The sequence below is a fragment of the Bubalus bubalis genome, chromosome X (genome assembly GCF_019923935.1).
Source record: "Bubalus bubalis isolate 160015118507 breed Murrah chromosome X, NDDB_SH_1, whole genome shotgun sequence".
In the NCBI taxonomy this organism is placed as follows: Eukaryota; Metazoa; Chordata; class Mammalia; order Artiodactyla; family Bovidae; genus Bubalus; species Bubalus bubalis.
The window spans coordinates 31,942,976-31,969,776 of NC_059181.1; the positions used below are offsets into that span (position 1 = coordinate 31,942,976).

At 37.1% G+C, this 26,801-nt stretch overlaps 1 protein-coding gene and 1 pseudogene across 8 annotated transcripts in view; both read right to left on the minus strand.

Annotated features, from left to right (window-relative positions):
• Positions 1-26,801, minus strand: part of DMD (dystrophin) — a 2,402,664-nt gene that overhangs the window by 1,423,804 nt on the left and 952,059 nt on the right. For all 8 annotated transcript variants that reach the window (XM_025277237.3, XM_045164452.1, XM_045164449.1 and 5 more), the window contains 3 exons: positions 18,206-18,376; positions 10,794-10,976; positions 1,318-1,452 (listed from right to left, as the gene is read on the minus strand). In XM_025277237.3, coding sequence (XP_025133022.3) covers positions 1,318-1,452; positions 10,794-10,976; positions 18,206-18,376 — 489 coding nt within the window. The remainder of the gene's footprint in view (positions 1-1,317; positions 1,453-10,793; positions 10,977-18,205; positions 18,377-26,801) is intronic.
• On the minus strand, positions 8,625-8,741 carry LOC112582439 (annotated as a pseudogene).

Consider the following 26,801-nt stretch of genomic DNA (forward strand, 5'->3'; position numbering starts at 1 on the left):
CTCAGTTTCCCAACTTCTCTCACAGTCAGTGATGGCCAAGTGACGTGATTCTGACAATGTAGACATTCAAGAGCAGAATTTCCCTTCCTACATTAAAAAAAAGTCACAATATCTTTGGAAGAAATCCCTTTGCCCTTCACACGGTTTCACATACATGGCCTAGAGGTAAAGTAGCCATCTTTGGACTGGGAGGCAATAAGAACAAGGATGAGGTGCTTCTATCTGTTGCTTTGGTATGATAAGTGCATGATCACATCCATTGTTCTGGCCGTGACTCTTTTACTAATGTGTAAGTTTGCAATTTTGTCTCATCTCTTTTGGAAGATGCTTCACAATCAATGTTTGGTCATTGAACATCTCTGAATAAGACAGGGACAAAGTCTGTCTATAGTCTGTTTGAGACCTGGTCCTGTCTCATTGTTCTTTGATACCTCAAAGTTTTACAATTCTCTTGAGAAAATGAAGTTGGATATAATCATGCCCAGGTTTATGCTGCAATGTATAGGATTCCAATTCTACTCAGTCAAAACCATTTTACATTTTCTTAACATTTTATTTATGTACTTTGTTTTAGCGGGTTTACAAAGGGGCTGCACCACAAATGGCTTTATACACAGTATGTATTAATAGACTAAAACTACATATTCATTACATATAAAGGATTATCCAAAAGCACAATAAAATGGATAGGACATGAATGACTGTCAGAAATTCACATAAGTCAAAGTTTATATATGCAAACTCCTTTGAATTTTACTTCTTAAAGATCTCCAAAGGAAAATCTGAAAATGTACTAATATTCTATATATAACTAAAAGGTATGAACATTTTAAAGATACATTTCCAATAACAAAGCATGCCTATTTCATACCTTGAAACATTCTGAAAGTTATAAATTTATGATTTTTAAATAATGTAAAATTATGCTCCAATTCAATGATGGTAGCTGTTAAAGTGGAAATGTTTTACATTATCATCCTGTTTAGCTCTATTCCAATGGAGCAAAATTGTGCATTCAAACTGTATCTGCAGGTCTGTAGTAGATTTAAATAGGTAAAACAAAATGTCAACATAGAACTTAGTGATATAGCAAAAGGCAAATGTCCTTTGTAAGAGGTTATTTAAATCCTCTTTAAAACCTTTAGACTGGAAGGTTCATAGTGGAATGAAAGGTTTCATCCTAAGTGCTAGGGCTAAGTGGAAGGCATAGCAACTCTAATATTTGTGTGGTTTTCTTTGAGTTTATTTCCTATTTGGTTCTTGACTTCTTTCAATAATGCATATCAATTATCATAATTATACTAATTCACTACTTACACTGAGCACCTCGGAGATCTCCTCAGCTCCACCAGGAATATTTTCAGTAGTCTTAAGTTTCAATTCTACTTCATTTAGCCACTTATTTGCCTTTTCCAAGTATGACAATAACTCATGCCAACATGCCCAAACCTCCTGTGAAAGAAATGAAGATCATGGATGAAATGTTTTGATAGCAAAGTGAATGTGTGATTCTGGTATTTCCATTTTTAAACTTCTAAAAATAAAATCTATTTTACACCTTTCATCTCTCCTTTGCAGTAGATCATTGAAAATGCAGCTAGTCATTTTGAGCATCTAATACATTTATAATTACAAATCATTAAGGAAAAATTTTATTACATGAATAAATTCAAGATTCAGTGATTTACTTTTTTAAATAAAAAAATCATCAACGTTATAGACTGGGAAATACAAAAATAAGAGCATGCCTAAAATTGCACATATAAACCTAACATCGCAACACATCAGCTACTACCACTTTTCTCTGACCTCCTCTAAATTTTATCATATATAAACACCTAGATAGTTAAAAGTACAGATTTAACTATAGTGTCTTTTTTAACATTATAATTTTTTCCATATTACTAAGAAAATATAGTTTAAATAAAAATGCAATGTTTTACTTAAGTGGCTATAGTTTGATTTTCTTAAAAATCAACACTTACTGTAAAGGTAGACTACTTTTAGTTTTGTTAGCTATTATATACATGTGTTGACCATCATCATGAATGGTCCATCACGACCATCCCTATTTCAAATTATTTCCTAATGGTATATTAGTAGAAATATAGATGCAAACTATCTCAAGGATATAAGTATTCTTAAATGACTGTTGATATACAGTAAAAAAAAATAATATTCAAAAAGAGTCATACATGAAAAAGTAAAATTTTAAGACTGCTACCAGAAAATATAGAAGAATACTTTTTGACCTTGTGATGGGGAAGTGTATCTAAGACATTTTTTTTAAAAAGCTGACCATAAGAAAGAGATAAATAAACTTAATAACACTAGAATTAAAACTTTCTATTCAACAAGACACAACGAAAAAATTGAAAAACAGTCTCAACTTGAAGAAAACAATTGCAAAATTAGTAACAGATGAGTAATACATAAGGAACACCAAGTCAGTTAAAAGATGAACAAATAACCTAATAGAAATATGAAATAAAATCCTAAACCAGTATTTTAAAGAAAAAGATACATGTGTATGATAAATATTTACAAATATGTTCAGACTCATTAGTAACCAGGAGACTGTATATATCAGTATTACAATTAAATATTTATTATTTTGATTAACACAAATGCTTAATTTGACCATTTCAATTGAGGAGAGGAGATTATCACAAATTTGGATTTATTGCTGGTGGGTATGTATAGTAGAATGGCCATTTTGGAAAACAATTTTTCATTCCCAGTAAGGTAAATGTTCACATACGTAGCAACTCAACAACTCCACTTTTTGATACATATCTTCAGAGAAACTGGTTTGCATGGAAAACAAAGCAGTTACAAGAACATCCAATTCAGTAATTTTTGTAATAACCAAAATTTAAAAATGAGGAAAAGAGCCTTAATGTCCAGTGACAAAATAATGTATACATATACCATATCATACTTCAGTTCATTTCAGTTGCTCAGTCATGTCCGACTCTGTGACCCCATGAATCACAGCACGCCAGGTCTCCCTGTCCATCACCAGCTCCCGGAGTTCACTCAAACTCATGTCCATCGAGTTGGTGATGCCATCCAGCCATCTCATCCTCTGTTGTCCCTTTCTCCTCCTGCCCCCAATCCCTCCCAGCATCAGAGTCTTTTCCAATGAGTCAACTCTTCGCATGAGGTGGCCAAAGTATTGGAGTTTCAGCTTTAGCATCATTCCTTCCAATGAACACCCAGGACTGATCTCCTTTAGAATAGACTGGTTGGATTTCCTTGCAGTCCAAGGGACTCTCAAGAGTCTTCTCCAACACCACAGTTCAAAAGCATCAATTCTTCAGCACTCAGCTTTCTTCACAGTCCAACTCTCAAATCCATACATGACTGCTGGAAAAACCATAGCCTGCTGCGATTCATGGGGTCGCAAAGAGTCAGACACAACTGAGCGACTGAACTGAACTGAACTGACTAGATGGACCTTTGTTGACAAAGTAATGCCTCTGCTTCTTAACATGCTATCTAGGTTGGTCATAACTTTCCTTCCAAGGAGTAAGCATCTTTTAATTTCATGGCTGCAGTCACCATCTGCAGAGATTTTGCAGCCCCCAAAAATAAAGTCTGACACTGTTTCCCCATCTATTTGCCATGAAGTGATGGAACCAGATGCCACAATCTTGGTTTTCTGAATGTTGAGCTTTAAGCCAACTTTTTCACTCTCCTCTTTCACTTTCATCAAGAGGCTCTTTAGTTCTTCACTTTCTGCCATAAGGGTGGTGCCATCTGCGTATCTGAGGTTATTGACATTTCTCCCAGCAATCTTGATTCCAGCTTGTGCTTTTTCCAGCCCAGTGTTTCTCATGATGTACTCTGCATATAAGTTAAATAAGCAGGGTGACAATATATAGCCTTGTCGTACTCCTTTTCCTATTTGGAACCAGTCTGTTGTTCCATGTATCATACTTGCACAGAGAATATAAAAGTGAAAATGAAAACTTCAAGGAGAACCTTATAGATGAGGCCCAGACACAAAAATGTTGGGCAAAAAAGTAAGCCCTAGTAAACAATATATTACAGGTTACCACTTTCTATAACCCTCAAAACAAGCAAATTTGAGTAGTATATTGTTGAGGCATCCACATGTGTGTGATAAAACCCTTTTTAAGCAGATAAATAATAAAGACCATTTTCTGGATTAAGGTTATGTCTGCTGGTAGAAAGTAGGAAGATGCATTAGATAAAAAGAATATTTTAACAGTCATTTTCCATTAGCCTTGATATTGTAAATACTGAGCAAATGTATAAATCTACCACTGCAACCACTACCACCTGCCCTGCTACCCCTTTGCCATCACCAAAAATAAATATAGGCAGGACATTTTATCCTAAGAGAAACTAAAAATTCTATCAGATTTCCCATATTTTCACTTTTTCTCACAGCCCTTGAAAATGATGGAGAACACTGTCTCTCTGTAACTCATGAAAAGGATCAGTCTAAACTGCCTTGTCAGCCTACCAATTCTTGCCTGGTAATTCATGTACAGTTTATCACAGAAAGTGTAATTAAGTATTTTGCTTTAAAAAGTGATAGAAATCTTAAATCTGGGTCATTTCCAGCTCCTGCTGGACTACAGACTGTCTTCCTTCTGGGCAAATATCCCAGTGGGAAAATATAAATATCCCGTTAAATACCCAAGTGTACTTTAGAGCTTTGAAGATAAGGAGATGCGATTGGTAATGTGTCTTATTAACTTTGTTGCAGATTGAGATAATGAACTACCTTGCTGATTTAGCCATCAGGATAGATGGCCTCTTGTGTCCTGAATGCATCTGAAGGGCACAGCTGGAGAAGCTGAATGTACTGACTTTACAGGTCACCTCTGCAAAATAAAATATAGTCTTGCAGCCTGAATTGGAGCTAAAAGCCACTTAGAATAATTGTTAAGCTTAACAATTTGGAACTTAACATTACTTTGAAATCACCAAAGTCAAAGTGGCTTTGAAAAAAGTACAAGAGAAAAAAGAGACTTCCATTAAAAATGGTAAATGGAGGTGATTTGGTAATCCCTTCCCACGACCTGCTTTGGTCATATTAAAATGATGCGTGTGTGCTAACTTGCTTCACTTGTGTCTGACTCTGGGATCCCTTGGACTTATATATAGCCCACCAAGCTCCTCTAGAAACAGTATTTAAAATGTATTTCAAATTCACAGCTGATTTATAAAAGAAGTATGAAAAGTCCTCAGGTAGTATAAACAGTAAATATTGGGAAACTAAGCGTAACAAAAATACTGCCATATCTGAACATAAGAGCTGGGGTATTCAAAACAAATTTCCTATGGGAAAAGACGTACTGGTCTCATGCATTCCAGAGAGATGAAAAGCATAAAGCTGGGTGTCACCTATCCTGGAAACAAGAACTAAAAAATCCCCATCCATTGGAGTGTAAGAAATTAGCAAGAAAGCTGAGAATCCTTTGGATTTTGATTGGAAAATGAGTATTCACACATAAGAAAGTGAAACCCAAGTTTATATAACACATGAGGATAGAATACAACATCTCTCAGACTGTGGTAGAGACGAACAGAAGACTCTTAAGGATTCTCCAATAGCCTAGCACAGAAGGAACTTCCAGTAAACTACAATTCCTACTATAGATGAGCTCACAAACACAACATTACAAATCACATGATAAAACTCACTATTTTAGATGGAGTTAATAGTTGTAACAAATAGTAGAATCCATCCATTGTGATAAGAGATAATAGATTCATTCAAAGAATTTTACATTTAATGAGTTCAGCTTGGTGATAAAATTTGCCAGTAGGATCTACTTTTCTTGAGACTAACAACCAGAATTCATACTTAAGAACATTCCATGTTCACAAAACTTTTGCTAGATGTTTCTACAAGCTCTCATTAGAGACAGAGAGGGCTCTAATGGGCAGGGACTGTGGGAACAAAAAAAAAGAGGTGAATATGAAAAGTTAGGCAATTCTTTTTTGCCTTTTCATGAGGATGTTTAGAAACTCATCTGGTCCCTTTCCAAGATATAAAAGAGCACTGTTCTTCAAGTGTGTGTGAATATTCAGAAGGGAATGGCTGACATGTATGCCCTATTGAACTGCTGGTATGGACAAAAAGGAATCAAGGACAAATCTTTCACGTTCCTCATTCCTAAGAGTTATGCAATATGGGACCTGCCAGTGCCCACAGGCTGGTTTTGGAGGTAGTGGGTAAGACTCCAGGATATCACAAAAGCCTGAGTAAAAAGGGTTTAACTTTCTCTGTATTATAAGGCTACTGGCAAGAGTCAGCTTGAAATTCCTGCTGAAGTCTCCAAGGTTATCATGTATGCTCAGGAAATATTTTTTCAGGTTCAAAGTTCATATGAACAAGGCCAACTGGGCTCTCCATCAGAACACAAGACTATAGAGAACAAGCCAGATCAGTAGTGATACCCTATAGAGTCTGGTGAAAACAGACACATCATCACAGATGTGTGTGGGCGTTAACAAAATGTTAATAGCAATTGCACCCAGCCAAGAAAAGAAGATCAGATAAAGGGTGCATTTTTCCTTCCTTATCCTCCCATATACCAAAATTAGAAGATTATTATCCAGAAATTGAGATAAAGGAACTGTAAGCTCATTTTTTTTTTCTCATTTCACCTGTGTATAAATGACTGAACCCACAGGATTAAATTGGTGGAAGATTTTAATAAAGTATGAGATAAAAATTTATCAGACTAAATTTTAATAACTAAAAGTAAATGAAAACAGATGGTATCAGACTGAAATGCTGTTTAAAAAGCCAACTATAAGCCTAAATGGAGTTTAACCTGGTTGGTTTTAGTTATTGGACAAACAAAACTGTTTCATGCTTAATACTCATTAAGTTGAGACTTCTCAACCAAATATATTGCTTAAATCATTTCAAGGAAAAAACAGAGATAACTACACAAAAGCTGAAGATGGCAGAAAAGAAGATTTGCCAAACAAGTAAGTAAAACCTTGAGAAATGGAAAATATGGTGCTTGGAAAAAAATACACATACACACACACACACACACACACACACACACACAGATAGATGTGTATACAGATAGAGATGAATATATTTATATATCAAAGATTAAGTTATGCCCTAGGCAGTTGAAGAGAGAATTTTAGAACTGGAAGACAGATTTTAGAAAATTACCCAGAATCCAAGAAATTATAGAAATACAGAAAATATTAAAGAGAAATCAAGAATCAGAATACAGGATGGGGAGATTCTTCATAGATCTAATAAAGGTTCTCCTAGGAAGGAATGGAGAGATTGGGAGAAAGGAAAATCTCTCTCCAAAACTTTTGGAAACCACCAAAAAGAGAAATAATCTTTCCATTCTTATTAATGCACTTGGTGACAAAGTATAAATGAAAGCAAATTATACATAGAAAAATAGACTAAAACTGCAAAGCATCAAAGACAAAGAGAAAATGAAAACATACCAAAGAAAACTGAAAATAAATAATAATTTGGCAGCAGATTTCTTGACAGCAAGACATTTCAGAAGAAAATAGAATAACATTTTTCAGGGTTGTAAAAAATAACTCTCTGAGTATAATTATATGCTCAGCTAGGCTATTTCTCAACACTTAGGGGGCCAGAAGATATTTTTAGTCATATAAAATCTGAGAGCACTTGCTAGTCACACTCAATGAAAGAGCAGAAGCAAAAGAAATATACAAAAAAGGAAAAAGTATCACAGAAATTGGTAAAAGAGTGGTGGCAAATTTAAATAAATAATAATTTCAACAGCACAGTGGCAATGACACTGATAATTTAGGGGCATAAGAAATGAGGTACAACAATAATATGGAAGATGGGAAGTAAATTCAGAGTTCAATGATTCTAGTGGTTCTGCTATATCATTGTTAGAGAGGTGCACAGAAATATTTATTATTGGTGGATACTGTGATCAAGGTATTCAAGATAATAATTAAGGGTCCCATTAAAATAAAATCAATAGTATATGTATTCCAAACTACTGGAGAAGGAATAAAGACAGGCTAAATACTTTGATAACTTTAATACAAAGAGGAAACTTTAGAAGTGTCATTACAGATGAGAAATTAGAGGATAATTCATTAAAAAATCTTGAAAACATTGTTCTTAATACAAAAATAAAATATTTTTTTGGAAAACATACCCCAAAACAGATTCATGGAGGAGTAGCATATTTTTAAGTGAACAACTTGAATAATACAAAGCAAAGAACAATGAAGATGTAAGGAAACTAAGAACTGAAGAAAATAATATTAAAATGTTTTATTTGACTACTATCAGAAAGCAACTTCCTAGATATAAAAAGTCCTTCTCTCATGTAACCAAATAGTGAATCAGTTCTGATTTCCTGGAAACTATCAGTGTCATCTTTTCCCCTCCCATTCTTTATTTTCTGTAGCACTGACATAGCATGAATCGAAGAGATTTTCCTTTATATCCTCAGCAGCTATAATAGTTCCTGGAAACTATTAAGGCACTAGTCAAGTGTATGAGGAGTAAATTGGATAAACAATGAACAAGGACTGATAAATGAAGAAGGAAGTAGAACTGATAATGGAGAAACCTGGCCGTTGTAATATTGGAAATCTTGAATACAGAGCAAAAGATATTTTTTTAATATTTTTCAAGGTCTACTCTACTGGTGTTCTACACATTAAGAGAAACTTCTCTAGTAATGAACTATAGAAATGATCCCTGAAAATATACCCTGAATATTCACTGGAAGGACTGATGTTGAAGCTCCAGTACTTTGGTCACCTGATGCGAAGAGCTGACTCAGTGGAAAAGACCCTGATGCTGGGAAATACTGAAGACAGGAGGGGAAAAGGATGACAAAGGATGAGATGGTTGGATGGCATCACTGACTCAATGGACATGAGTTTGCTCCGGGAGACGGTGAAGGACAGGGAAGCCTGGTGTGCTGCAGTCCATGGAGTCATAAAGAGTCAGACAAGACCTAGCAAGTGAAAAACAACATCTCTACAGGTATAACTTATTGCTGTTGTTTAGTTGCTAAGTTGTGTCCAACTCTTTTGTGACCCCATGGACTCTAGCCTGCAAGGTTCCTCTGTCCATGGCATTTCCCAGGCAAGAATACTGGAGTGGGTTGCCATTTCCTTCTCCAGGGGATCTTACAACCCAGGGGTCAAACCCCTGTCACCAGAACTGGCAGGCAGATTCTTTACCACTGAGTCACCTGGGAAGCCCATGACTTGTATCTGGTCTCTAAATATAAAAAAGCTCCATAAACAATCATGTTTTTCAAAAATAATAGTATACCTGGATTCTTTATCAATAATATGCACAAAGATGATTCAGTTTGTGCAGAAGTTGGCTTAGTTTAAAGCCCAACTAGTTGCTGTATCTGGTAGCATCAGCATTTGATAGTAGGTTAAGTTTTGTGCTCCTTGGCACTCTACCCACTATTAGTAAACAATACTTTCACAGGGAGACTCATAGCTTGTTTTTGATACAGTTACATGGTAATCAATTGAGACACTTGAATTATGTAGCAGGCATATTCAGAGAATCATAACCTAAGGACGAAGGCATGTGGAAAAGATAAAGCAGGGCTTATGATAATAAATATTATGTAAAATGCCCAAAAAAATGCTAGGTAGACAATGTCTTGTAAAGAATTCTGTAGGGCATAGCAATCAATAAAGACAATTATAATAAGATAAATTTTCTCCCCAGAAAATCTCCCTGATGAGATACTTATACAGCTTTATGAACATTCAAATATATGAAAAAAAAGGGAGACCAGTTTCTATTGGTGGTGGTTTAGTCGCTCAGTCATGTCTGACTCTTGCGACCCATGGACTGAAACCTGCCAGGCTCCTCTGTCCACGGGATTTTCCAGGCAAGAATACTGGAGTGGGTTGCCATTTCCTTCTCCAGGGGATCTTCCCAACCCAGGAATCAAAACCAGGTCTCCCGCACTGCAGGCAGATTCTTTACTGACTGAGCTACCAGGGAAGCATTTAAAGCCCAACTAGTCTGTTGTATCTGGTAGCATCAGCATTTGATAGCAGGTTAAGTTTTCTGCTACTTGGCAAGATACCCATTGTTAGTAAACAATACTTTCAGAGGGAGAATCATAGATTGTTTTTGATACAGTTACATGGTTGGTAATCAATTGAGACACCAGTTTCTATTGGCTTGCCTAAAAAGTTCATTTGGGTACATCCATTATAGCTTATAGAAAAACCCAAATGAACTTCTTGGCAAACCCAATATAAATCTTGAGAAAACTTATTCATGGGATTTTGTGATCTAATAATTGTCATAATAAAAAGATCTAGACAGGGAGTGGCTCACATTTATTGAGTGCTAGGCTAAATACTTTTTTTTCCTTTTAACTGGAGGATAATTGCTTTACAACGTTCTGTTGGTTTCTGCCATACATCAATGCAAATCAGTCACAGTTATATAAACATACACACACACACACATACACACAAACACATATATATCCTTTCCCTCTTCAGCCTCCCTCTGTACTTTAAACAGAATAACAGTTAATTTAATTTTCTCAACATCCTTTGATTTTTAAGTCCTTTTTACAGATAGGAAATAGGATTATAAACGTTAAGCAAATGGCCTCCAGTAGCTAATTTGTAAGTTAGCCTGACTGAGGAATTTGAGCCTAAGTAGTCCTTAAACTAGAGTTCATGTTCTTAATCATTATAAGATTAAGAATTTCACATACAACCATAAGTTAGCATGCAGTAATTGATAAAGATCAAGAAAAGTGACTGACTTCTAACGTCTTGCATTTTCCATTCAGCCTGGTGCAGAGCCACTGGTAGTTGGTGGTCAGAGTGTCCAGTTCCTTTCTTAAGGCCTCTTGTGCTGCAGGTGGAGCTTGAGCTATGACACTGTTTACGGACTCAGTGAGGAGCTGCACTTTTGCTTCTTTTTGCTGGGCCTCTTCTTTAGCTCTCTGAAAAATAAAAAAAAAAATGCTCTCTTAATAGCAAGGCAATGATTTGACTTCTAAGATGCATTTCTATGTATCATAATTTTTCTTCCTTGTAACATCTCCATTAGAATGAGATTAATAAAAATAAATCCAATACTGACTCCAATCACTTCCATAAATTTAAGTTTGGTTACAATTGGAAACTCACAGGAAAAATATACTCAGAATATAACAGAGTTTTAATCAGAATAGTTTGAACAGTAGTCTGTATGCAGATGTGTATTTGTGGAAAATACATACACATACACATACACAGATATCCACACACACAAAATAAGCAAGAAATGAATATTTCAATGCTAACTAGGTTCAAAAAATCTCATAGACCAGAACTGAAACCACTTATAAATTACTCAGATGGATGAATAATGAAATCAGTACAAATATCATTATTTAAATCAAAAGATAATTAACAGAAATAAGCCTTCTTAATGCTATATTTGGGAACATATTATAACAGAAAAGTGTTAAGTAACTGAAAGCAAGTAAGAGAAAGATCAGATACTTCCCTATCCTGGTTAGTCAGTCACTGCTGTATCTTTATCCATTATATGCTCAGTATCACTCTAGTCTTCTCTCCTTTCAAGGAAAATGTATTAAGATACCCAATCATAGAGTTACTCCTACTTGGTGACAACATGAAATCCAAAGCAAAGGCCTTAAACGCTCCCTTAAATTATCTAACATAAATCCAAATCCTACAACAGGTTTGAATACCCTCTTACTCATATAGCCCATGGTGGCCTATGGTATGTACTCGCCTTCACTGCCAAAGTAATCAACTCAGCTTGTACAACTACAGAGTATTGGTCTGTGTGTTACTATGAAGGTTAACCTTGAGATGAGCTTTCAAGCATAAGTCATTTATGTGTGATGTGAAGGAAATAGTGGTAGGGAGATGGGGAATGGAAAAAAGAATGGAGATTGGAAGGGTATACTTATTAAACCCAGCAACTGCTGTTGGTGACAAGTTTAATCCTGCTAGGAAGGTCTACGAAACACGTGTACGTGTGTGTGTGTGTGTGTGTGTTCAGTTGTTCAGTCATGTCCAACTCTTTGTGACCCCATGGACTGTAGCCTGCTGGGCTCTTCTGTCCATGGGATTTTCCTGGCAAGAATATTGGAGTGGATTTCCATTTCCTTCTCCAGGGGATCTTCCCGACCTAGAGATCAAACCCACATCTTTCTGCATTGGTAGGCAGATTCTTTACCACTGAGCCACCTGGGAAGCACAGGAAACACATGACTGAGGTTTATCCCACTCAAGGGTGAGGACACTGAGAAATTCACACACCGTCTCCCATCATTGGTTGAACACTGTTGGGGAAATGTTAATTTCCTGGTATGCGAAGCCAGACTCAGGTGGAAAAAGTGGGATTCGGTGGCCTCAGAAGCCCTCAGGTAAAGCAATTCAGGTTCTTGCAGGTAAATGGACAAACTCAACTATAAAATGCCTTTCAACATGATCCTGTTATGTCTTTGGATTTAGGCCCATAATGCCTTAAAATGTATAAAATATGATGGCAAATGCAAGCTCTTTTGACTATTAAATGATTTCCTTCACTGATTTTAATCAATTGAAATTTTATTTCAAAATTCTAAAATAAATCTGTTTTTTGACACTGAGCATGGGATTTGTTTGACACAAATCATATTTTGGCTATTGTAACTTTATCATTAAAAAGACTTTGAGAAATATTAATCACTTAGTGTGTGCTCCTGTGTGCCATGACATGTTATATGTGTGAACTCACTGGATCTTTAACAAAATCGTGTGAAATGAGTTTTGTTTCCTTTATGTTATACATCCAAGAACTGAGGTTCAGTGAGTTTAAAGTAAATCATCCTGGGAGTTGCATGTCTTCTTTCACACAGCTTGTCTTAAGCCCATCTCAAATCCTTCATGAGGAGGAGAAGCATGACCCAATGCATCCAGTGAATGAAATTACATTTTATATAAGTTATGAACAACCCATGCAATTATCAAAAATGCATAATGAGAAGTATCTCCCCCTGCTATTTAGACGTTCATAATATTTTTTTTAAATCAGTTTTATAATTTCAAAAGGTTCACAGAAGAAAGATATGAGAAAAGGAGATCATGAACAATTTCTCCACTGTACTTAGGCTTGAAAGCTCATCTCAAGGTTAGTCTTCATAGTAACCCACAGCAACACTCCCACAGTTGAATCAGCTGAGTTTATTACTTTTGGTAATGATGGAGAATACACACCATGGGCAACCATGGGTTATATGATTAAGAGGGTATTCAAATGTGTAGTAGGATTTGGATTTGAGTTTGATGATTTCTACATTTTAAAGACAGAAAACTAAATGGCATAGTTTAGGCATAATCCTCCTCAAAAGTGGTAGCTTTTGTTCCATATATATATATATATATATATATATATATATATACACACACATATATATATATATTTTTTTAAGATTTATTTACTTATTTTTGCTGTGGTGGGTTTTCATTGCTGCATGTGGGCTTTCCCTAGTTGCAGCAAGTGGACTTTTTATTGTGATGGCTTCTCTTGTTGTGCAGCACAGGTTCTAGGCACATAGGCTTCAGTAGAGACAGTGCGTGTACTCAGTAGTTGCAGCTCGTGGGTTCTAGAGTGCTGACTCAGTAGTGTGTTATATGGGCTAAGGTGCTCCATGGCATATGGCATCTTCACAAACAAAGGATCAAACCTGTGTCCCTTGCATTGCAAGGAAGAGTCTTAACTACTGGACCACCAGGGAAGTCCCCTGTTCCATATATTTCTATGAAGCTAACCATCATAAGCTCAGACATCTTTCATTGCCTGTATCTTGAACTAGCAGTTCTCTAAGTATGGTTCCTTGGGACCACCAAACTTACTCCTGGGCATGACCTGGAAACTTATTTACAAATTAAAATTCTCAGGGTCCAGCCTAGATTCACTAAATCAGAAATCCTAGTGTTGGCCATATAACTCTGTTTTAATAGCCTTCCAAGTGATTCTGATGCTCACTCCATTGTGAGAATCGTTGCTCTAGCCTGTTCCCCATAGAATGAGAACAGCAAATACATGTATATTAAGTGAAAGTATTTTAAAGAGACTGGAATACCAGACTATCTTACTTGCCTCCTGAGAAATCTGTATGCTGGTCAAGAAGCAACAGTTAGAACCGGACATGGAACAATGAACTGGTTCTATATTGGGAAAGGAGTATGTCAAGGCTGTATATTGTCACCCTGCTTATTTAACTTATATGCAGAGTACATCAATCAAAATGCCAGGCTGGATGAAGCACAAGTTGAAATCAAGATTGCTGGAAGAAATATCAATAACCTCAGATATGCAGATGACACCACCCTTATGGCAGAAAGAGAAGAAGAACTAAAGAGCCTCTTGATGAAGGTGAAAGTGGAGAGCGAAAAAGCTGGCTTAAAAGTCAACATTCAAAAGGTTAAGATCATGGCATCAGGTCCCATCACTTCATGGGAAATAGATGGGGAAACAATGCAACAATGACAGATTTTATTTTTTAGGGCTACAAAATCACTGCAGATGGTGACTGCAGCCATGAAATTAAAAGACACTTGGTCCTTGGAAGAAAAGCTATGACCAAACATAGGCAGCATATTAAAAATCAGAGACATTACTTTGCCAACAAAGGTCCATGTAGTCAAAGCTATGGTTTTTCCAGTAGTTGCGTATGGATGTGAGAGTTGGACCTTAAAGAAGGCTGAGCGCTGAACAATTGATGCTTTTGAACTGTGGTGTTGGAGAAGACTCTTGAGAGTCCCTTGGTCTGCAAGGAGATTCAACCAATCAGTCAATCCTAAAGGAAATCAGTGCTGAATATTAATTGGAAGGACTGATGCTGAAGTTGAAGCTCCAATACTTTGGCCACTTGATGTGAAGAACTGACTCATTGGAAAAGACTGATGCCAGGAAAGATTGAAGGCAAGAGGAGAAGGGGACAAAAGAGGTTGAGATGGTTGGATGGCATCACCAACTTGATGGACATGAGTTTGAGCAAGCTCCAGGAGTTGGTGATGAACAGGGAAGCCTGGTGTGCTGCGGTCTATGGGGTCACAAAGAGTTGGACACAAATGAGCAACTGAATTGAAGTCCAGGTAACCCTAGGACTGGAGTTAACACGGTGTAAAAAAAAAAAAAAAAAAAAAAAGAAAGAAAGAAAAAGAAAATACTGAAAAACTGAAATTCCAGAATTTTTTAAAAAGGGATTGATATAAAATTTCAAATTAGACTTACTGCAGGCCTCCTAAAGACATTTGGAATAAGATGTTTCTAATCCAACTTCCCTTGTCTCTTTGATGCTAATATAAAAAAAAAATTGTTTACAGAGAAAAAAGTCAAAAACAGGATTATCAAGTAAAATACAGGAGCAGCAAGTAAAGAAAAAGAAGAAAGTCTCTACTTTTTATCTGAGTATATTGAGGAGAGATGCCAGAGTAGGTGTATCACTCTCTTCCAGCAATAAAGATAAATGTGCTCTCAACACGAGCACAGGTGAAGGCCTGGACAAGGTTCTATCACTCCCTTTTGTGTAGGGGACAGACAAAGCGATTACCTTGACTGGCAGACAGAAGACCAGAAAACGCCAACTCCCTTTGCTGCTACTGGCCCAGGCTGTCTGAGCTGCTCCTCTTTTCACTATTACGCCCATATGCACCAATGTTGTAGCTAGATCAGTTTTTTAAACATGCAAATCAATGTGGACTGAGGGGCTGGGCCACTCATGTCAAGGATTTTTTATAAATTAGTTTTAAATTTGACACGGTCTACTCTCCTGTACTGGAAAAGAAAAAGGGATCTGACTGAACAGTCAGCCAGATAAGCGAAGGGTTCAAAGAATGAGGGAAGAGGGCCAGAGGCAAACACAGGAACTGGGAAAAACAGAATAGCTGAACGCACGCTGACTGCTGATTATATACTTTGGGACCTGAAGCAGTGGCTACACAGCATAGGAAGCGATGGTAAGAACAGCCATGAAGGGCTGAGATGTGAGGGCAAAGGCAATGGGGAGGAACATGCTTTACACAACAGTACGGAATGGAATGGGATGGTATATGATAGAGTGGCTTAGAAAGGAATAGGGATAGAGGGAAATATATTCAGATAAAGCCTATGACTAGGAGTAAACTATTCGACCTATCTAGGAATATCTGTTTTCTGACCAACAAAGAGAAGCATAAACAAGTTTCCTTTCAAAGTACACTCCAGCTCTCATATTCTGTAATGATGTAACTTCCCTCATGGTGACCTCCCCACAGTCAAACCTAAAATAATTGTAGACCTCCTGATGGCTCTGCCGTGTCACTTAAAATGAAAACCCCTCCATGTCCCACAAATCTGCTGTGTCAGCAGATACCTACTTTGCCTCTCCAAATCATCTCAGGTCATTTGTCCTGTTTTTCTTTCTTCAGGTAGGTGGGCTTCATTCTCTTCCCAGATAGCTTTAGGGTCTTTGCAGGAGCTCTTCCCTCTGACTGGAATGCGCCCCGATAATACTTCTGTAAGGTTGCCTTTTTCTTATGATTCGTATCTCGTTTTAAATATAATTCCTCACAAATACCCTACATATCAACCCTTTGTAAAACAGCATCTCACCACCCTCAACTCCCAATTAGACTCTATGATTTATTGGCTTATTTTTAGGCAAATTCTCATGATCTCAAATGAGTTTATTTCTCCATTCTTTGCCTGCCCTGTCACCAACGAGAATGCAAATTCTAAGAAGTCAGGTGGCTTTTATGTATTGCTCACTACTATATTCTATATCTAGAAGGGTGTTTGACACAGTAAGTATACGATATTTCTTGATAAATGAATGAATTCGTGAATTTATGAATATTTCATGATAAATGATGTACGATATTAGATGAGACTGATTTTCTAGCTTTTAATATTCTAGAAACTATTACTGTTTCCAAAATATAGTCATTCTTCTATATTTCAATTTTATTTTCTACATGTAACTAAAGCCATAATATACCTCTGATATTTAAACATCTGAGTTTAAGTATCTGTAAAATACAGTTAAACATCTGTACTCATTTCATGTGAGTACATTCTGCTCTTAATTACAATATTCACTGAATAATCTTATAAACTGTATAATAAAGTACATATAATTAATTTCTTACCTTGTAGCAATAATAAAAATCATAATAATAATTAACTAGTTTGGGGTATCTATTTTGTGTATTACATTAGAACTTTCATGTTTCATCTTTCACATGATTCTGAAAAGCAGGTATTTTGATATCCAGATTACAAGGGAATGAAATTTCACTGGATTTATGTGACTTACCCAAGTTTACACGGTTCAGAAGGGGTCAAAGCAGGTTTTAAACCCAAGTGCTTGGCTCTAAAATGATTTTGCTCTGTCATGAGGCTTCAAACCAAACAAATATCTATTAATAGTTCACCTAGGCTAATGTTAAATAATGTTATTGCTACTACATGAAGATAATATTTATCATTATAGCTGAAAATCATTGAGTGCTCACTCTGAGGTAGGTGATTTACTTACATGCAAGTTTTATTTTTCAGTTCATACTTTCAAGTTATGAAATGAGATGATTTACCCATGAAAAAATAAGAGGATTATACTGACTACTGAGTTGCCCAGGGCCATACTACAATGTCATTGTGTAGATTCAATTACCTGGCTTCACCTGCAAGACCTAGCTATATGCCAGTTTCCTTGGTCCTAAATCAATGTTATTTATTTTATCTTACTGTTTCAAGAGAAGCTCATGTAAATACAGTCCTTTTATCCATATTAAAGACCAGCAGCTGAAATATTTAGTACTGCCAAATTGTAAGAAACCTCTTTAAAGCACCAAATTAACAAAGCCTACTGACATTTTCAACTGTCATTTCACCAACACTTTGACACTTTTCCAGTTTGAATTTGCATCAGCTAGAAACATCTGATATGAGTAGCTGAGTCTAATTTCTTAATAGTACATAATTTCAAGGGGAAAATGTTCCAAACTGTGATTATCAATATTTATGTTTTGACCACAATACATAAAATTAATAAATAAAAAGTTTAAGCATTCTATACAATGCATATCAAAGTTGAAGCTAAATTAAACAAAAAGCAACCTCTATTACTAAACCAAGAAAAGAGCAGCCTGTGCAGAATCACAATTTCTTTTATCTGGTTTCTTTTACCTTCATCTCTTCAACTGCTGTCTGTAATTCATCTGGGGTTTTATATTCAAAATCTCTCTCTAGGTATTCTTCTTCGGCTTGTGTCATCCATTCATGCATCTCTGACAAATCTTTCTGAAGGCTTACAGTTTTATCCAAGCCTCCCTTTAAGGCCTCCTTTCTGGCATAGACCTTCCATAAAACAAACCAATAAGTAAAGCATGAATATTGAAAGTCATAAAACATTATCATTATACTATTATTGACGAGACTGTAAATAATAGAAAGCTTGGAAAAGATGAAGCCAGAAGTAAATAGCTTACATGAATGAGGAGAATAACTCATGGCAATTGGATACACTTAATTTCCCATAAGTGTTAAAATAAGATATAAGCATTTACTTGACATAATGAAGAGATTCCCCTAAGACCACAATTTAGCTGTTGTATATGATAATTCATTTCTGCAAATGGAGAGTAAAGAAAAACATTTTTTCATGATACGTTTCAGTTGGAAAACTGAATTTATTGGCATACATAGAAGTAGAAATTCTTTGCACTCTTTGATGCTGTTTTACAATTTCAAATATCCTGCTGCTGCTAAGTCACTTCAGTCATGTCCGACTCTGTGCGACCCCATAGACGGCAGCCCACCAGGCCCTGCCGTCCCTGGGATTCTCCAGGCAAGAACACTGGAGTGGGTTGCCATTTCCTTCTCCAATGCATGAAAGTGAAAAGTGAAAGTGAAGTCGCTCAGTCGTGTCTGACTCTGAGCGACCCCATGGACTGCAGCCTACCAGGCTCCTCCATCCATGGGATTTTCCAGGCAAGAGTACTAGGAACTTAATAATCATATACCTATAGAAAACTCTCATAAAAAAGGAAAATGAATAAAAGATACAGTCATGTGCTGGGAGCCGGCACATTGCATATTGAATGAGGATCTGTAATAGCTCAACTGGAATTCTATCACTGCCTGGAGCCAGCGCGAGGAACTCCGCCCATGACAAAGGTCATGAGGAAGGAGGCTCGGCATACGCAAAGGCGGGATCGAGCCTCAGGAGTCCCCCTGGAAATTCTCGAGCATCTACCCCCAAAACCAGAGTCTGCCTACTTTCTGCTTTGTGCTTTCACCTACACCTCTGACTTTACGGGGGGCTGTCCCCCACTACCTCTCTCTGAAAAAAGAGTTAGCTCACAGCTCCAGTTAATAATTCCTGGGTGTGACAGTGTTTAACCTACAAACTCCTTTGGAAATCCTCTAGCCTGCCTGAATGGGTTTTTCCGGCCACATGTGATTGTTCAGAGCCTCCCAACTGTGAGAGGCAGGAGATGTTCTAAACTGCCTAAACACAGATTCCTTTGAGTAGTTAAAAGATTGATTAGAAAATGTATTGGTGAAGGGTTTTTCACTTGTTGGGCCAATGTTTGCTGCTAAGTCTCCATACTCCTTACCTACTGTGTCTTTGGCAGTGTATTGGTTGATATAATGGGTGTATAGAAATGTAAAATGCCGCTTTGTCCAATGCTTTTTGGAAGGCTGGCGCCTGACTTTGGAATAATCACCTTTAGAGAAAGATAAGTTTCTTAAAATGTTAACAGGCCTCCGGGCCAGAAGATGATGTCAATCACCTGAACTTTTGCATATGATAAGTTTGCAGGAAGAAAGCCTGGCTTGCTGCATGACTCTACCCCTTCCCCCATTATCCTCTATGCATACCTTAAGGTATAAAAACTACTTTGGAAAATAAAGTGCGGGCCTTGTTCACTGAAACTTGGTCTCCCCATGTCATTCTTCCCTTTAACTTCCGGCTGAGCGTCCATCTGGAGCGTGGATGTCCTCTGCGACCATTTATTTGCCTGGGCTTCTAAGACCCACTCGAGAAGGTGTCTAAGGTGGGGCACCTTCCGCTATTCGAGAGGGCGCCTGCGGCCTCCGTGGTCAGAGCTAACCTGGTGTCACGGGTTATATTGATTTTCCGCGTAAACCAAGCCACTCAGCTTCTTTTCTCTACTGAATTTCTTCACTGAGCTATCTTCATTCTATTACTCTTTGAATCTTTGATGAATAAATAAATATAAATAGGTCGCCGACGCCGTCCCCGCTTCGAATACCCTGGATCAGCCGGGGCTGGACCCCGGCAGGTGGCACCTGAACAGGGACTTCGAAGGTAAGCTCCCTGCAATTAGGGTCATCAGCCCTTTTTGCTCCCCCGTTCTCGGAACAACTGGGTCATCAGCTCTCTTGTTCCCCCACGGAGCAGTTTGGGTCATCAGCTCTACTGCTCCCCCCTCGAAACAGTTTGGGTCATCAGCCTTCTGTTTCCCCCCCGGGACAATCTAGGTCATCAGCCCCTATTGTCCTTCCAATGTTCGGGACGGCTAGGACCCCACTCAAGGGTGCCGCGGACCCCCCTGTAGGATAGACAGGGCTGAGGAGTGGAAAGTGTTGAAAGTGTTGAAGACTTAGAGAAAACGGTTTCTGAAGTTAAAAGGCCAAAGAAAAGCCTGATCTTTTAAAAGCTAAAAGCTTTATCTTCTATTATACTTAATTTTCTGACATGGGTAACACTGAAACTAACAATGGCAACTCTTTATACAAGTAATCTTCAAACTGATAAAGAGGCTACTGTTAATTTAGATACTTGGGTGAAGGTAAAAAACAACTAAAAACTTATGCTATAAATATGATTAAAAATGTTCTGGACCCTCGTCATGAGGCTGTGGGATAGCCTATGGGAGAGGCTATAGCGGTGGATGGTAGTGGGTCTCCACCTTCTGCGCAGATCATATTTTCTGCCATTGACAAAAAAAAAAAGGAGGGAGACTGTGCTCTACCTCCCGACAAAGGAGAAGGCTTACAGGACGCTGCGGCCGGGCGCCCTGGCGAGCCCCCTCCCCCTTTACACAAACCTTTAAAAATTTATCCAACAATTTCTGATTTAAGGCAGCTACCCCACCTCCGCTTACACCTCCCAGGGCCTAGGAATTCCCCAGTTTACATCCAAGCCTCCCAGAACATTGCCTAAGGCTGAAAAAGATAAAAAAGATTTCTTTTAAACAAAGGAGCTTTTAAAAAATACACAATATACAGAGCCTGCTCATTGCAGAAAAACCCCTCGGGGGGCCTCACCCAAACAAAAAAAAAAAAAAAAAAAAGAGTAAAATAAAAAAAAAAAAAAAAAGTGAAAAAAAAAAAAAGAAAATAAAAAAAGATGTAAAGATAGAAAAAGAGCTAAAGAGTGAAAAAGAGAGGAACAGAAAAGAATTAGGGAACGCAACAAGATAGAGAAAAAAAGTTAAAAAAGGAGATACAGAGAAAAAGATAGAAAAAAAAAAATTAAAAATTAAGGAAGAGAAGAGGGTAAAGAGAAAGAAACGAAGGAAAGAAGGGTAACAAAAAAAGAAGGGTGAGAAAAAAGTGAGAAAGGCAGGAAGAGAGAGAGAAAGACAGTAAGAGACGCTTTGACCAGGTGCCCTGGCGAGCTCCCTCCCGCTCTGCGCAAACCTTTAAAAAACAAAAAACTTATCCACCACTTTCTGATTTAAGGCCATCGCCGCCGCCTCCGTTTGCGCCTTCCAGGGCCCAAGAGTTCCCCACTTTGCCCCCAAAGCCTCTCAAAGTGTTGCCTAAGCCTGAAGAAGATAAAAAGTTTTTAAACAGTGGAGCTTTTAAAACAGACTACACAATATGCGGAGCGTGCTCCTTAGAAAAAACCCCCTCAGGGGGGTCTCACCCAGGCTAAGGGGATTTAGCAACAATATTAACCCCTGACAAGCCAGTTGCTCCGATTCCAATGGGAGTGGCTGGCCCCCTGCCTGAGGGCATTGTAGGACTTGTGCTAGGGCGTAGCTCGCTTTCTTTTCAAGAAATTTTGGTGGTGTATGGTGTGGTAGATTCTGATTATATTAGAGAAATTAAAGTTTTAATCTCGCAGCCTACTAAAACTGTAAATTAATAAAAGTCAAAAAATAACACAGTTTTTGCTTTTACCTTATCAGACAAGAAAAAATTTGACTTCTCAAGCTAAGAGCCACAGAACATTTAGATCTAGTGATCTAGCCTTTTGGGTGCCAGGAAATTACAGCTCCAAGGCCTTTAAAAGATCTTTTAATTCAAGAAAATAAAATGTCAGAGCTATTAGACACAAAAACAGACGTCTCTTAACATTTCTGGGAAAGACTGACCCAGCTCCTGGCCAACACATACTACTGAAAATGAGTTGGTGAGATTAGAAAAAGCAGAGTGAGAATGCTGTAGAAAAAAGGTGAGGGAGAGTTTAAAACCTTGGAGTAGTGAGTTCCCCTGGAAGTATTCAGGCAAAGTTAGATGGTTACTTGTCATATAAAAAGCTATAGACCAGATTTAGTTTACAAAACAATAACTGGAGAAGCTTATAAAGATGTTGTGCAACACCTCTTTACTTGCTTCTCATATTTAGGTCTGCCAAAAGTTTTAAAAACTGCCCCTTTGAAGCGTAGAGATTGTTTACTAACTTTAAATGATTTCCAAAAATTATTAGGAGACAGTAATTAGATACGCCCACATTTAAAACTGACTACTGCAGATTTAAAGCCTTTGATTACTTAAAAAGCAATCCTAATTCCAGTTCTAAGAAAAAGTTGACTAAATGAGACAGACGGCTCTTGTTAAAGTAGATGAGACTTTAAATGATCAGTTAATTAAGATTAATATTACCAAAAGATGAGATTAAATTATTCTTGCCACAAAACATACACCTACAAGGCGCTTGTGACAAAAAGGCCCATTGGTTCCATCTATCAGTGACCCCAAGAAAAATAGTTTTATCTTATCCCAGCTTGGTGACACAATTAATTATAAAATGAAGAAAAAAGAAGCGTAGAACTTTTTAAAAAAAAGTAACAAATATAATAATTTTACTCAATAAGGATCAACTGCAAGTCTTTTACAAAATACTGATGATTGGCAAGTTGCCCTGATAGATTTCAGGGGTCAAATTTTGTTTCATTTGCCCTCTAGCCCCCACAGTAGTTAAAAGTTCAAAAATGTTAAATTGGCAGTTTGAAGATACCTGTAGAACTTTCCAACCCTATGTAGTTCCTATGCTCTTCTTTACCCTATGGGGGAGGGACATGCTGTCTCGAATAGGAGATACTCAGAGAAGGGTTTTCTCAATTTCTTAGTTATCAACAGGCGGTACAATTAACAATACTTTATATATGTTATAAATACATAATATAAATATATTCGCATAATTACAGTTTGCCTAATTAGGTATGGGTATAAATAAAATATAATAAAGGTATACCTAATTCTATTTATGGATCTATACTTGATTAATTTGTATATAATTAATATGTATACTATATATACATATTATATATATACTGTATAATTAAATATATATTGCAGTAATATAATGTGTGAGTGGCTGATATTAATTGGTATAAATTGATATACTGTGATATATGTTCTATATACTGTATTATTATATATGTGTGACATGTATTATTGCAGTGCATTGGTTTGTGTTGGTTGGTATTAGATGTGTACGTGTTGTATTGCTGTAATATATATTAATTAACATTAATTATAAAGATTAATTCAAGTATATTGATTATGTCAATAAGTTTATACTTGTTGCCATATATAAATACATATATAAATACATTTTACATTTAGGTATATCTGTATACTAAAATGAGATAAGGAGGTTATACATTTATTATTTAAATTTATACAGAGACCTAAACTAAGCATTAGACCTAAATTAACATATCTCTAAATTTATGTTGTTAAAATGTAAATTTTAAAAATTAAATTGACAACTGCTTGACAATTCCTTTGCCATAAAACCCCCATAGGTGTAATTGGGGAAGCCAGGCAAAAAATTGGTTTTATGGCAAAACGGCTCCCTAGAGTGGGTCCATCTTCCCGCTCAAACTAAAAAAGTAGTGGCTTCTTATCTAAGATTGATAGCTACTTTGATATTAAAGGAAAAAAGCGGAACATTGAATTATTTGGTAAAGAGCCATCAGAAATTGTAATTCCATATAATAAAGAACAACTTGATGTGCTTCTAATGTTTGATGAAAATTGGCAGATTGCTATAGGAAACTATTTTGGTCAAAATTTTTGCATCATTTACCTTCACATGCTTTGCTGAATTTTATATCCAGACATCCAGTTAATTTTCCTGTCAGATATAAACAGTCTCCTATTCCAAATGCTCAGATAGCCTTTACTGATGGGTCAACAAATGGTAAAGCCTTCATAGTTACTAAAAATCACCAAAAAGTTTTAAAAACACAAAAAACTTCAGCTAAAAGAGCTGAACTAACAGCAGTCATAGAGGCTTTTGCTATGTTTACAGATGAGGAATTTAATCTTTACTCTGATTCTCAGTATGTGGTCAGGCTGATTCCACACATTGAAACTGCGGTTTTGCCTGAAAATAAAACTACCATATTTCATTTGTTAACTAAGTTACAACAACAAATTTGGAAAAAAAAAATATTTTTCATTGGACACATTCGGGCTCATTCCAGATTGCCTGGCCCTTTAAATGCCTTTAATGATTTGGCTGACTTGTTAACCAGAAATACAGTGGCTACTGTGATTGAGGAGGCCAGAGCCTCTCACTCACTTCATCATCAATACGCTACTGCTTTAAGATATCAATTCCAAATTCCCAGAGAGACTGCTCAAGAGATTGTGCGTTCTTACTTACACTGCCCCACTGTTTATAATAATCTACCTATGGGAGTTAATCCTCATGGTCTCAAACCTAACGTACTCTGGCAGACAGATGTAACTCATGTCTCTTCATTTGAAAAACTGTCCTTTGTTCATGTAACTGTAGATACCTTTTATCACGTTATTATTACAACTGCTCGTACTGGAGAGACAGGTAAAGATGTGATACAACATCTCTTTACTTGTTTTTCATATTTGGGCCTGCCAAAAGTTTTGAAAACTGACAATGCTCCTGCTTACACTTCTAAGTCTTTTCAGAAATTTTGTATAAAGTTTCAAATTAAACATAATACAGACATCCCTTATTACCCACAGGGACAAGCCATTGTGGAAAGAACACATCAAACATTAAAAATCCAAATTCAAAAACTAAAAGAAGGGGAGTTTAAGTATAGCTCTCCCCATCAAATCTTGCAACATGCTCTTTTCGTAATAAATATTTTAAATACTGATTTCAGCCAGAACTATTACAATGCTTCGTCATTGGTGCCTGGAGCAATTAAATGCAAAACCATTAGTCAAATGGAAGGCCCTCTCAGGACAATGGAAGGGTCCTGACCCATTATTAACTATCGGTCGAGGATGTGCTTATATTTTTCCACAGGATGCAGAGTCTCCAATTTAGACAGGCTGATTCGCCATGTTGCAGGCCCCCAGACATCCAGTTCACCCATTGCTTCGATCACAAAAGAGGAGCCCGCCAGAAGGGGAGGCAAGATAAACATCGAGATCCCGGCGGGACCGACGGGGCTGCTGCAGCCCAAACTCCAACCAGAAAATAATTCTACTTATTCTGTTTTGGCTTGTCTACCCTCTTCTTATGTTTTTCTCTTTACCAACGATTCTGGAAAACTTAATGTACATGTGACTTTAAACTGGTGGACCCAATGTAGTGACCTGTGAATAATGTATGCTCTCATCTTGTTTAAACCCTCAATATAATGTTTGCTCCTTTGTAGTGTTACAACGTCCACCTTATCTTATAATGTAACCACTTATTGATATAACTATAGTCTTGCTGTATTACAACAACTTCAGGATTTAATGCGATTGCGACGATTTGTGGGCTTACTTATTTTAGGAATATCAGCTTTAATAACCGCAATTACTTCTGTTACTGTGGCAACAATATCATTGACTCAACAAGTGCATACTGCCCAATATGTTGATACCATGTCTAAAAATGTTTCACTAACTCTAACAACACAGGAAGCTATAGATAGGAAATTAGAGATGAGAGTAGACGCCTTAGAAGAGGCAATAATGCATATTGGGACTGATTTACAGGCTTTAAAAGTGAAAATGGCTTTGTCTTGCCACGCTGATTACCGGTGGATGTGCGTGACATCTTTAAAGGTAAATGAGACAGACTATGAATGGGAAAAAATCAAAAATCATATCTCAGGTGTTTGGAACAGCTCTGACATTTGGCCTGGACTTAGTGAAACTTCATAATCAAATACAGACCCCGAAACACTCTTGACTGGATTTTACCGCAGCTAATGACTTTTTTCACACTTTCTCTAACTTCATTTCAGGAAAAAACATTCTGTCTAATATCCTTGGATACATCGCTGCTGGTGCTTTAGTTTTGCTTCTCATATTCATTCTTCCTTGTATTGTCAGGATTCTTCGGCAGAACATTCAGAAGCTCGCGACTGAGCTGCATCTGGCTGTTTTAAGAAATAAAAAAGGGGGAGATGCTGGGAGCCGGCACATTGCATATTGAATGAGGATCTGTAATAGCTCAACTGGAATTCTATCACTGCCTGGAGCCAGCGCGAGGAACTCCGCCCATGACAAAGGTCATGAGGAAGGAGGCTCGGCATACGCAAAGGCGGGATCGAGCCTCAGGAGTCCCCCTGGAAATTCTCGAGCA